The sequence below is a fragment of the Gopherus evgoodei genome, chromosome 5, assembly GCF_007399415.2.
Source record: "Gopherus evgoodei ecotype Sinaloan lineage chromosome 5, rGopEvg1_v1.p, whole genome shotgun sequence".
Taxonomy (NCBI): Eukaryota; Metazoa; Chordata; order Testudines; family Testudinidae; genus Gopherus; species Gopherus evgoodei.
Window position 1 is genome coordinate 71429324 of NC_044326.1, and position 14237 is coordinate 71443560.

The 14237-nt window shown below is 40.7% G+C and overlaps 1 protein-coding gene across 3 annotated transcripts in view; it reads right to left on the reverse strand.

Moving 5' to 3' along the window:
• Positions 1-14237, reverse strand: part of GALNTL6 (polypeptide N-acetylgalactosaminyltransferase like 6) — a 964319-nt gene that overhangs the window by 512773 nt on the left and 437309 nt on the right. For all 3 annotated transcript variants that reach the window (XM_030564387.1, XM_030564388.1, XM_030564389.1), the window contains exon 4: positions 1309-1447. In XM_030564387.1, the coding sequence (XP_030420247.1) occupies positions 1309-1447 (139 nt within the window). The remainder of the gene's footprint in view (positions 1-1308; positions 1448-14237) is intronic.

The window sequence follows — 14237 nt, forward strand, 5'->3', positions numbered from 1 at the left end:
CTGACCAGTGAGGCCCAAGTCAGAATACTGTTGCCTGATGAAGGGAGATGGAGTGACCTTCCTCCTCACTGAGAGTGAGAGACCACTACAGGTTAAAAGTTATTTAGTCAGTCATCCATTCTTGTTCTGAACTTTTCCTCTTACATAGTATCCTAAACTGTTGCTGGTTGCATCAACTTTTTGCTACCGCAGTCTATCATTACTTCTGTAGGTGGGACTTGTCACCCTTCCCCACTAAAGATTTGCTGAGATTCTTCAAACTCTCATTTAACAATAGCAGCAGGAGGCTCTATGTTAGTGTGACATTTATCTCTGTCTAATAAAATACTGCCTGATAACTCAGGTTGAAATCATTCTGTAAATAAAAGGGCATTCTGAGCAAAAATGAAATCCTGGAGAATCATTTAGAAAAATAATGTACAGATGCATTATCATTTCAAAGATATGCAAATTTATTTTAGAGCAAGCTTTTTAGATCAATTGAAAAAAATTCTTGCCTCTTTCTGATCAGAAATTATCAGAAGATTTTGATTTTAAGTTTATTAATTTTTCTAAATGTTTCACTATTTTCTTCAAATATTCCTTGTAATGTAGATTGTAAACCATGTGTTGTGAAGAGTCAGCATTTGAAATTTGAATTGTCTTGATTAATTTGGATTGGTTATATGAGTATATTTCTGTTCCCTGGCTAGATGACTGGAACAATTAGAATCAGGTTTCTAGCACAATTATGTGTGTTTGAGTTCAAATTTCTCTCTCTGAATATTCTGCATTATTTGCTTTAAAACTTACAGAATAGAACTATTAGAATCAGATTCCTAGTGAACATAATCAACTGCATAAGTTGCTGAATATTCAGAATATTCACTCCTCACTTAAAATTTATAGTTTCTGTAGCCATTTCTGCCATGAAACAAGTAGAATATTCAGGGAAATGGGATATGGGCGCAAACACAGTGAAAGCTTGCTTAAAAATACAAGTTAATATTCACTAAAATTGTTTGCGGGATTCACCCAGGTCCAGCTTACAGTATTTATTGTGAGATCAAATCAGATTCAAACAAAAACCTCATAAAAACTACAAACCGAAAACCTCTCAACATAAGGCTGTCAAACTATTGCACTGCTTGCCCATTTAACGGCAGCAAATAGTTTTATATCTACTTTTCGCCAACCTAGACAAAATACTTAAATCACACAGCACCGTAGCTATAAAGTCACATTTCCTGTTAGGCTGGGAAATACTTAACCAGAAAGACACAAGTGAATACATAGAGTGAAATCTTTGATCAAATATAGTGTACTTACTTTGGATGTCTAATGTCTGGCAGTGATCGTTCCAGGGCTATGTTGTTACTAACAAGTATGTTGAAGCCATTCTCCCTATAAGCAGAATCATCTCGGTCATCCTCCGTTAGAGGATATGGCTTTCCATGCTCACCTTTCCCTGTAACAAAATGAAATAGTTACCAGTCTCTATTATTTGACATCATAGAGAAAGTTCAAATTTGGTACAGCAGACAACAACAAATGGAACAGGAATAATCATAGCAGAATATTAAAGAACAAGGTAGTGGCTTCCAAATGAAGTGAGACTGGCTGGTGAAAGAATAGCACTGAACAGAGAACAAATATTTAATGTATGTAGGTAAACACCACAGGCTGGTTGTAAAATAGAGGAGAATGAAGAATTCCAGATAGCATTGGGCAAGTGATTAGTGAAGTGCTGAAGCTGAGCACTTGATTACTGGAGCAGATCTCATAGACATGTGGGAAAATACGTGTCTATGATAAGGTTTACGATGATTGTGATAGAGGACAAAGCTTTGGAACCAGAAATGGAGCTGATAAGGATATCTTAGCATTAGCCAGAGCCCATGGTCTCATTGTTGCCAATCTGTACTTTGTATAGAGGGAAGAGTATATTTAATTATATAAAGAGCAGTAGCAACAAGTCTCAGATCAATTATTTCCTAAGAATAGGAAGAGATTTAAACAAACAGGAGAGTCTGCAAAGTAACCTCAGCAGAGCAGATTGCAGCCCAACATAGATTGCTTGTAATGGATGTAAGAATGAAAAATCTAGTGGAGGACAAAAGAAAAGTTGTTGAACAAAGGATAAAATGGCAGAGAAGCATGGGTAGAGAAGTTAGTCTGAAATTTAAGGATGACATCCTATGGAAGCTGCACAATGACCAAGACAATTACTTCAAGATATCAATGAGTTTTGGGGGAAGATATCCAAAATGTATTACAGAAAGTGATCAAGCTGCCTGTGGCCAAATGAAAAGATAGAAATTTAATGAGAAGGAGATGTGGTGCATGAGGCAATGAAAAGAGAGGAAAGGTTTAAGTGATGGCAAAAAGTAAGATCGGTGGAAAGTTTGAGGAATATAAACTGGTAAGGAAAACAGCAAAATGCTGTTGTGAAAACTAAAGATCAGGCATTTAAAACCTTACATGCTGGACTACCAATGAAGGGGAGAGGGATAACATATAAAGTAACCAAGACTAGGCACAGAAGCATAGAGGACTTGGGATCTCTAAAGATGAAAATGGAAGAGTATTGGTGGAAGACAGCAAAACCATTAGGAGGTAGCAGAGCTTTTATGAGAAACAAGTCAATGAAGAGGAGGTGAAGAAACTGTTGAAGGAAATATGTGCAAGCAACCACCTCACATGATGGAGGAAAGAAGTGGGATTGGACAGTGTGCCAGTTGAAGCTTATAAAGTATTAGGTCATGAAGGAATGGTGGTAATGACAAACTCTCCATATTTGTAAGGATCGGCACAACTTGAACATGGGCTCTCAGAGATGCCAGGCAACCAACATTTCAACCTACTGGCAGCTGTAACCTGGCCACTCCATGACCCACAATCCACAGAGGTTACACACCACAGGAAGCTAACCTCTTGTGCAATCTGATTGACAGTTGCCTTAGTGATCCCTGATTGAATCACTGATCCTCTATAAGACCTTGCAGCGTACCAGAAACTGTCCAGGGAACAACACGGATCTCTAGCTAGTAGCCACAACTGCCTTGCTTCTCTGTTCTGAATTCTCAGTATCTGATACTGACCCTTAGCCTGCTTCTTAACTCTGTCTCTGGTTCTGACCCTCATCTTGACTCAGACACTTTCTCTGACACTTGGCTTCAGTTCCTAGCTCCTAAGCTCCTGATAATAGTCCTGCCTACCTTTGCTCAGGATCCTGACGTTACTGGAAAAATGCTGGATGAGTGGAGGAAGAGCACATTGGTCCCCATCTTCAAGCGTAAAGGAGATGTACAAGAATGTAGTCACTAATGACCCATCAAGCTAAGAATTATCTTAGCTGCCTGGAAAGAATTATCAAGAAAAGACTTTGGATAGAATTGAAGCATCGAGTAAGTGACAGCCCATCTGGTCAACAATGGATACAGTGTCTGCTCCCCAAATATTGCTAGAGAAGTACCAGTAGAAACACAGTGAATTGCACTTAGTTTTGGTGGATTTAAAGAAGACTTAGACAAGATTCCTAGAGAACTGTTATAGTAAAGCATGAGGTCATGTGCTCTGCCAGAGACACATAGTCTATCATGAACATGTACAAGGGTAGCACAACCCTAGCGAGAAGCAGCTGCAACTACAGTGAGTCATTCCCAGAAAGGATAGGTCTACATGAAGGATCAGCCTGAAGCCCATATATGTGATTCCTGTATGTGATTGTAAATGAGCACCGGGACACAGCATATTAGAAGAGAGGCTCCATGGAGCTGCTTTTTGCTGATGACATGCAGGAAGATAAATATAAACTGGAAAGGGACCTAGAACTATACAGAGCTGCATTAGAAGAAAGTGGCTTATGAATTAGCCAAAAAGACAATATATGCAATGCTTCATTGGGAGGGACTATGAGAAGCAAGTAAAACTGGATGGTATAAAGACTATGCAACACTTTAAATAGTTCATTTGACAGATGACAATTTCCAGGACAAATGTATTGAATTAAGTTTAATTCCTTTGGGTCGTATTAAAAATGTAATTGTTTGTAAGTTACGGTGAAATTGTAGGTAACTTCTCCTAGAGGAGGGGATTTGCTAATATACTTGATCTAGTTATCAGCCTTTTGAAGCTTCATACTGGGGAGAGGACCCCATTGTATGAATGCTTACAAAATATTTGCCATTGTCTGGCTCATTACCTATTCATTGTCTCTTCAAAGGTTCAGACTGGATTCTCTCGGAACCAACAGACAAAGAATTTTTGAATACATAGGTTGAGTTTAAACTGACTCTGGGCCTTTGTTTGGATCAAGAAAATGGATAGGACCTATGGAAAGCCCCAATCCTTAGGGAAGGCTTGAAACAACTGACTCCTGTCAGAGCCCTTATAGAGTTGAGGGTGATCTCTAGTGAGCTTATTAGCAGCTGTGCAGGTTCTTTTATTGTTTTTAAATGTTTTCTCTGTAGTGCTTTTATCTTAAGAATAAAATATGCTTGTTTAGGAAGAACACTGTGGTAACTGATAACTGGGGCAATGACACTGTTTACTCTCTCTGAGGGAAGAAGCAAAGCAGGCCTGCTGGGAAGTCAGGAAACTGTTGAGCATGGAAATACCTGATTAGGAGGGAGAAACAGGTGGCTCTCCACTTGTGAAGGCAAAGTCTAGGGGGCTAGAAGCCTGACAGTATGTGCCTTCCCTGACCACTAAGGGGAAATACAGATACAGCTTCCCTGAACTTTGACACCTTGTTTCAGTGTTTAACCATAAGGGGAACATGGATGTGAATGTTAGGAGCCAAATGAAGAGTGGTTGGTGTAAATGGAGGGAGTTGATGGAATATTCTTATCATAGAGAATTCCCAAGTATCCTAAAGAACAAAGTGTATAGGATCATGATTAGGCCAAAGATCTCTGGGTCAGAACAAAGAGAGAAGAACTACTTCATACTGCTGAAATGAGAAGGCTTAGGTAGATGCTGAGTAAGATGAGAGCTGATAGGCTGTGCAATGAAATGTTATGAGCCCTGATACAGATAGCACCGATCACAGAAAAGCAGAGAGAGTATCCACTCAGATGGAAGGGTCATGAGACAATGAGATATGGAATATGCAGTTCAGGGAGCACAAGGACTAGCAGTCACAGGGCAAAGACCACAAGGAAGACCTAGGAAAGGATGGTTTGAGACGACACGAAGTAGTATTGTGTCAGCTTGAAGATGCACTTAAAATTGTTTGGAGCTGAAAAACAAGAGCCACTAACCCTGATGGATGGGAAAAGGAGAAGGCAAGGACAACAAGGATGATGATAAGAATATAGCAGAGATTGACTCAAACCAGAACGCACACCTGCACACTTCTAAAGGAAATTTATGATCTAGATATGTATGCTGATATAAACATCATGATTCAGATCTAGTGCATATAATGGACTGAAAACCAAATCAGAACTAATCTGAATTTTCCCAAAGTTCTGGGGTAGTTTAGATTAAGATCCACTTCTGGGCCTTAACTTTAAAGTGTGTTTTTATGTCTTGTTTTCAAATTTAGATTAAAACGTAAACATTTCAAAAGCTTTTCATATTTGTTTCAACATCGTTAATGTCCTTGATATTGCTTACACTTAAATGATGGTGTCATTTCGAGTTGGTGGGAAAAATTCAGACAGAATATTTGTTGTCAGAATTTGCCATTTCATCTGATTAGAAATGTTTAATGGAGGCTGTTCAATTCCAATGACTTTGCATTAGAATGTTGGCTGGTTTCCTTCCAGATCACCTGCTTTGCTCTGCTGCCAGGGAGCTGAAAGCCATGGAAGTCCTGGCACCCAAGTTTGTGGCTCCTTGGCAGCCTGGGTTCCCAAGACTTCCAGGTTCACGACTCCTTGGCAGTCTGCCAGCCCTGGAAAGTGCTCTGGCACCCAACCTCCCAGGCTTATGGGTCCTCAAGAACCCAGGTTCCCAGGGCTCCTCAGGCCCTTGGCTTTGGGGCAGTCCATCGTTCAGACTATGCCAAACCCAGGGTTCCATTTCCCTTCAAGGAGAATTGTGAAATGTTTCATTTTTGTTCTGAAATACAGAGAAATAAAATTTTGAAAAAAATCTGAATTCTTCCGTGAAACTACCTTTCTTTGCTCAGCTCTGGTGTCAACTTCTTTAGTTATAAATATCATTACAAAAATATAAGGTTGAAGGCAATCATTATGTAATAAGAAGTAGCAGCTAGAGTAGATTGAAATAAGAGGGAAACCCCTCAATGAACCAACCAAGGAAGAGAGGGAGCTGTAAGGAAGTGCCACTAGGGTGACCCGATGTCCTGATTTTGGGGTATTTTTCTCACATAGGCACCTATTACCCCCCACCTCCTGTCCCGATTTTTGACACTTGCTATCTGCTCGGCCTAAGTGCCACTCTAAATTAGGTATAGGAAAAAGGAGTTTGTTTTTAGTAGAGGCCGGGGAACTGTTGTCATTACTCGTATCCCCTTAATGTAACCTTTAATTACAAAAGGCATACAAGATAATTTGTCAACTTCTGTAACTCTTAGTCTGGGGTGGCGAGAGGGCAGGCTGTTGAATACCTCACTAAATGGCTGCAAGTTCCCTATAATTATGTCTACCAACCGCTGGGAAAGAAATATTTCCTACAAGGGATGTTATAACTATCTTGCATTACATTGCATTATTTAGTATGTGCATGAGGCAAACAGCTGCCCTCACTTGTACAGTTGTGCAGTACAACTTTGACTAGTACAAACTCCTCTACAATGTAGACAAGGCAGCAAGAAAAGAAAAAAGCAATCTATGACTTTAAAAAGACAAATGATCTTAGGTCTAGCTCACCACTCCTCTGAACCTTGTGGGCCTGATACCGCACTGCCTCATACTTTGAGTAGTGTGGCATATCTTTCTATATTCCTTTTTTTAAAGGGGTAAGGATATTTTGTCTTTGGCATTACAAGACATTCACAAAGTATGATAAGGTGTCCTTGTCAGAAAAGTATGAAAAATTCTGATTTTTCTCTCCTGTCATTGAGAAGAATATAACTTGATTTATTTCAAATGCTTCTTTCACATTTGTATTGTCAACTCAAAAGAAAGTTTTATATTTCTGGAAACTTAATTTATACTTATTATATCAGGAGAAAAGTAAAGGATTGTACACCTTTATTTAAAACCAAAGATCTGTTGGCAAAATGCATGAAAAGTTCCCTTTGGTTCCACAGAATTCTAGTATTTGTATCCATAATTCTACAGAGAGGACCCTGCTTTCATACGAGTGATAGATAGATTTGCTAACAATGTGAAGATAGCCTCCAAATAAACTGCACTAGGAATTTCTTCACACAGTAATATCACTAAACTTTTCTTTAAGTTATTCCTTAAATTCAATGCCAGTGATTCTAAATTTTAGGCCTAATCTTGTAAACACTTATGCATGTGTTTAATTTTACAGAAGGGTTCAACCAACATTTTTCGAAGGCAGGGGGCCCATGGAGAGGAGCCATCTGCAGTTGGGCACTTGTCCTAGGGTAAAGACAGTAGGGCACAGAGTTACCTGTAGGCACAGCTTAGCTGGGCACATGGCTTGCAGAGGGCAGAGCCTGTCACAGGCAGGTTTGCAGGGCTGCATCCAGGGAAGATAATGCTGGAATGTGCGAAGACAGGGCTCCAAATGTCATGGAAGGTGCAGTGCGAAAAGCACAGTGGGAGGTACTATGCAACCTAGTGAGCCCCCAGCACTTCTTCCTCCTATGGAAAGCGCCAGAATCTGGGCTGCCCAGGACAGCGGACTCGGAGAAGTGCTAAGGCCTCCCCTCCCAGCCCACAGCTGCACAACTCAGGCAGCTGTTCTCCAGCCTGTTACCTCCTGTGCAGCTGTCCTGCACTTCTGTGTCAGGCAAGATTAGGAGTGCAGAGGGCAGCTGCTGGGTCTTTAATCAGAGCTGGCCAAAGTGGGCAGGCCTAGGTCTCCCTTTCTGTGCCTCAATTTTACCCTAGTAGTCCTAATGAACAGAAGCGTAGTTTTTTGCAGGATCAGGGCTTTCTATATTAAATTGTACACCACCAGTTTCTTATACGTCCATCTCAGACCTTTTGATATCCGCACAGCACTCATTCTCTCTGAGACCCTTCCCTCACCAGGTTTTAGAGCCCAGGCTCCCATGCGTGCAGCAACATCTACACTGTTATTTTTAACTCCATAGTGTGTCTCCAAGTCAGTTAACCCTGGTTCTGAGACTTGCTGCTGCTAGTGTTGTGGTGGTGTTTCTTTGGTTGTGTGAGCATGCACAACACAGACTTACCTGGACTCTTTCCATTAACTTCAGTGGGCTTGTTGGCTTTGAATCAGGCCCAAAGGGTGAGAAAACCCATATTAATTACTCTTTTTGAGCCACATAGCTTTCTCTAAATCTCTCACTTCTCACTCATTCCTGATACTTACAGGCTGTAACCATTTTTTTGAGGGGAAATTCTTGAACCTTTAAGGGAAAAATATATTTCGTATGGTGAAAACAGTTAATGTTGCCAGCTCAATCTCTTTGCATTGGCACCAAATACTTAACGTTGCAAGTAAAAATGTGAGATGCCCTAAGTATTTTCATTATTTACTCTGGCTTCATTTGTAATTTGCCTATAAATGATTTTTAGGTTTGGAGATTACTGACATTTAATTAAGTATGCATTTTAAGGTTTTGTTATTCACAGTTAACATATTATTTCTATTCAAAACGAAAATTATTCTTTAAAACAGAGTTATCAAAATACCTAAAGCTAATATGGACACAAAATCCCTGAAGTTATGATTCTATGTGAATCTTCATGAAATTCACAAAATAGCTGTGAGACGAGTAATCATAACAAAAACTGCTCATTGATTGATTATAGTACCCAGCTCTAATACAGAGCACTAGTCAAAGTCTACCGGTGGATTTATATTAGATCTGAATGATAAAAAATAACTATATGCTGTCATATTTCAGTCCAACAAGGCATTATGTAGAGGTCAATGTGTATAAATCTCTCAGCATATATCCTGAGTAGACCCCAAACAAACAGTTTTTATTTGGTTGAAATCAATCATTCACAATTTGGATAGTACTACTGAGGAAATCCCAGAACAAAACAGCTTGTATAATTAAACTAGGCTGTTGCTCACACATCCTTTTCACTAATTAAGGTCCTTTATAATCCCGCTGTTTTCTCTCTTTCAAGCCAGGTGTTTTCTTTTTTAAAGGAGACTATTTCCTCTGAAGTTTTCCTCCAACTAGGAGAGAGAGAGACCATTCACAAGACATTGTACCTTTCCTGAAAGACCAGTCATAAAGGGTGACTAATCACTCTTCTACCAAGGAAGTGTGAACTATTGTACTTTGAGCAGGAGAGCTCTGTAAAGATAGAAGGGATGGGATCCTCCCTAGTCCTTTGCCTCCGTAGCTCTGTTCCAATGTATAGTTTGAAACAGCAACAACTTCTGTTCCCCATATACTTTGTGGTGATTTTGGGGCACTAGAACACTACACAAAGACATCTGTTTAGCTGGGCATCCTAATTAGCGTAAAACAACATTGTCAACCTGTGACGGGGTTAGGACTCACCCCGTAGTACTTCCTGCTGGTTGCTCTGGGAATTAGCTCAGTCCATGGGGAGCACCCTCTCCTGGTGGTATCCTGTCCATCTCTCATCCTCCATTGGCGCCTGGACCCGCGTTGCTTCCTTCCGCTTGTGGTGTCCCCTTCAGGACACTGCTCTCCGGCAGTGCCCCCTAGTCTGTTCTCACCCCCTTCGAGGAGGTGGAGGGGGCCCTACCAGCCGTCTTTTACCTGCCGCAGTGGCCAGCTGCTCCCAAAGTCTAACCCCTTCTATCAGGGGTATGGTGTAGTCCAATATGGCCACTTCCCATGGCCAGTTGCAATATAAGGGGGAAGAGGGGGACCCAGGCCCACCTGCTACTCTGGGTCCCAACCCAGGGACCCTCTAGCAGCAGCCTCCCTGCCCTCCTCCTCTCTCCTCACTTGCTGTGTGCTCTCCCTGGGTCACTTCCCCTTTGACCCAGGGCCGGCAACCTGGCAGGTAGCAGGCTGGAGTTCCCTTCAGTTCCCCCAAACCTGCCTAGCACTGTGCTATCCCAGGTGCTACTCTCCTAGCTCAGGAGACAGACCTTCCCTGTTGGAGGTCTGGGAGAGACTCCTGCTCCTCTCATGGGCAGCCTTTATATAGGGCTGAGCCTGGCCTGATTGGCCACCTCCTGCCCAACCCTGATTGGCTAACAGGCCCACCCTGATTGGCTGCCTCTCAGCACAGCCACTCTGGCCTGCCCTAGCCCAATCTTTCATAGCCGCTCCACCACATAACCCGACATTTTCAAAGTCAAGTTTTGACAGGTTTTATTTGTTTTCCAGTTTTCAAGCCTTTTGGGTTCACATTTTCAAGATTTCCTCTGTCACCATCAGAGCTAGAAACTTCATTTATTAAGGAACCATGAAAGCTGAGATTCTCAGATACTGAGAGATTTGTGATAAAATGGCAACACTTGATATAAGCGTATAGTATAGAGCAGCAGTGGCCCACTCTTTGGTCTTCCCCCAATTCCTCTCCATGTTGAAATATTTGGGGGGATATTTTTAGTAGCTTTGCTCATTGCTAGCACAAACCTTCCATGACGCAGAATGCCTATTACAAGCCCTTTGTTGTAGGGCTGTGGAAGTGTGAATTTCATCCTCTGGACCAAAGATACTTGGAAAAATACTTCTGAGTTCCATGCCTTTGAAGTATGCAACAGTCAGAGAAAACTGTGAAAAGTGAACTTTTGAGGGCTTCAATGACATTACATGGTGCACTTACAAAAAGTGTAAACTTTTTAAGACATAGGTTCTAAATTAGATAGTGGAATTCAAATGTGAAGTTAATACTGTCTTTATCTCAATTCTAGACCTGAACTCAAGACAGCATAGGAACAGTATATATATATATATATATATATTTTAAAGAAAACAAACAAACATTGATTTGAAATTTGATATTTTATTTCCTGTAGGTTCAAACCTAAAGCCCTTTCCCACATAATTTATACTTTTATTTTCCTCTTTGGTAGGGTTCAGTTAAATTTTCTCTGATACAAGCTGCTCTGAGACAACACAGCTTTCCTTTTAAATGCTGTCCTGCTACTCTGATTTCACGTTATTTAGTTTAAGTGAACGTATTTCAGGGAATGAATTGCTTACAAAATATTTGCCATGACTACAACTTCAAATATTCACTATTCATAATGTCACATGTTATTGGTCACATAAGTCGGTGTCATATTTCTATTCCCAAACACAACTTTGAAGACAGACACATTAACACTTTCAGTACAACTACATATCCACACAAGTATCTACAATACTTTCACTTTTCATAAGCTTTCTTGGGGGAAAAAACCTGTCATACAGATGGTGATAAAAAGTACAAGAGTTTCATACCACAAAGTTTGGATCACCATCTATATCAGTGTCATTTTATTCCATAAATTAGTTGGTCATCTGCAGCAAAAATGATAGCTACTGGTCAAGAAGAGTCATTAATAAACTATCACTGCCTGGAACAGAAAGTGGTGCAGGATTGCAGTCTTGACATGTTTCTAGGACACAGCCCAGATATAAAACTCAAATGTTGTTTAATTATTACTTTTTAGATCAGACTTCTCAATTCACTACTCAGGTCTAAACAATCTGCAAATAGCATTTTCTTATTCCCTATCACACAGGGGGATTTATATTTCCTAAAATAGTGTAAGGTGTTTTGTTTGTTTGTTTGTTTTGAATATGGCACCTCTATGTAAATTAGTAGAATGCTATTGTAAGTATATAAATGTACATGGAACTTAGAATAATAGACACTTTCTAAAAGCCACTAAAACTCTCAGATAAGCTGATTGTAAAAGAGAAGGTGTGAGGCTACAGAAATTCTCCAGAAGTCACTGCTTTTGTCAGAATGACACGTATACAATAGGGCTTCTTCAGTCCCAATGGAATAGTTCCGATGTCTCCTTGGAATGGGCATGTACTCCAGGGATTTTAGCTCTTACACTCAGTTTGTGATGCTGGTAGCCAGAAGTGCCTAAACCAAAGCATCTCCTGCATATGATGATGTCAGATACAGCAGAGAGAGGGAAGGCTTTCTTGCACGGTAGACAGAATGACAGAGGATTATACGAGACAAGGAAAAGAACATTATTCTCTGCAGTAAGTACAAATGCACAGCACTGTAAAAATGGCTTTGTATCAGCCACAATGGCACAGTTGCCAGATATGTCAATTAGAACAAGAGCAAATCAAACCGTACATTTAAAAAAGCAGCAGTTCTGTGCAACTTTAATGTGCACTGGATAAAAGTCCTGTTGATTAAAAAACACTGACAAGTTCTGTATTTTAAATTTGCTGTTATTTATGTTTCCATAGACACAACAGAAAAAAATTGGCTTTGCTACTGAAAATAACCAAGGTTCATCAACTGCAAACTTGGCATTCTAGCACATGGACTAGTGGAAGCTAAGTGGATAAGGGATATAACCCACTCAATCTCCATGGAGACTATATACAAAGCTCATTGTTTTCTTATCTTCAATCCACTGCTACAATATTCACTCACACTGTATATCCAGTACACTGCACACCAAACCCAGGCCTTGATTCACTGAAGCACTTCACCACATGCATATGTTCCATTCACTAAGGGCAAGTCATGCCTGACTAACCTGATTGCCTTCTGTGATGAGATAACTGGATCTGTGGATATGGGGAAAAGTGGTGGCCGTAATAATCTTAACTTTAGCAAAGCTTTTGATATGGTCTCCCACAGTATTCCTTCCAACAAGTTAAAAAAGTATGGATTGGATGAATGGGCTATAAAGTAGATAGAAAGCTGGCTCAGTAGGTAGTGATCAACAGCTTGAGGTCTAGTTGGTAGCCGATATCAAGTGGAGTGCCCCAAGGGTCTGTTCTGGGGCCGGTTTTGTTCAATATCTTCATTAAAAATCTGGATGATGGGATGGATTGGACCCTCAGCAAGTTTGCGGATGACTCTAAGCTGATGGGAGAGGTAGATATGCTGGAGGGTAAGGATAGGGTCCAGAGTGTCCTAGACAAATTTTAAAATTGGGCTAAAAGAAATCTGATGAGCTTCAATAAGGACAAGTGCAGAGTCCTGCACTTAGGACGGAAGAATCCCATGCACTGCTACAGGTTGGGGACCTACTGGCTAAGCAGCAGTTCTGCAGAAAAGGACCTGGGGATTATAGTGGACGAGAAGCTGGATATAAGTCAGCAGTATGCCCTAGCTGACAAGAAAGCTAATGGCATATTGGGCTGCATTTGTAGGAGCATTGTCAGCAGATTGAGGGGAGTGATTATTCCCCTCTATTCGGCACTGGTGAGGCTACATCTGAAGTACTGAATCCCATTTTGGGACCCCCCACTACAGAAAGGATGTGCACAAATTGGAGAGAATCCAGCGGAGGGCAACGAACATAGGGGGCTGGGCACACAACTTATGAGGAGAGGGTGGGGTAACTGGTTTTATTTAGTCAGCAGAAGAGGCCTTCAACTATCTGAAGGGAGGTTCCAAAGACAAATGGAGCTAAGCTATTTTCAGTGGTGACAGATGACAGAAAAAGGAGAAATGGTCTCAAGTTACAGTGGGGGAGGTCTAGATTGGATATTAAGAAAAACTATTTCACTAGGAGGGTGGTGAAGCACTAGAATGGGTTACCTAGGGAAGTGGTGGAATATCCATCCTTAGAGGTTTTTAAGGCCTGGCTTGACAAAGCCCTGGCTGGGATGATTTAGTTGGGGTTGGTCCTCCTTTGAGTAGGGGGTTGGACTAGATGACCTCCTAAGGTCTCTTCCAATCCTAATCTTCTATGATTGTGTGACTTCAAGAGGACTTAAGTATGTGCTTCAATTTAATCACATGCCTGAGTACTTTGCTGAACAGGGCTGGGGTTATGTGCTGAAGTGCTTTACTAAATCCATGTCTTAATGAATGTGTGCTATTTTCATTAAGTCACTTATTCCTGTGGTTCCTGGTACTTTTAGAAAAAATCTTAAAATACACAAAAATGTAAGAAAGATGGAGTATAAAACAAACCTTAGCTAAGCAAACTGCTTAACTGATTACCTATACTGCCTTTTAAGGGTTCTCTTAATTTTGATTGCTAAAGATAAAAGCCTTGAGAGTTTAACTTTATAGTTTTTTATTAACTATTCTTATAGACAG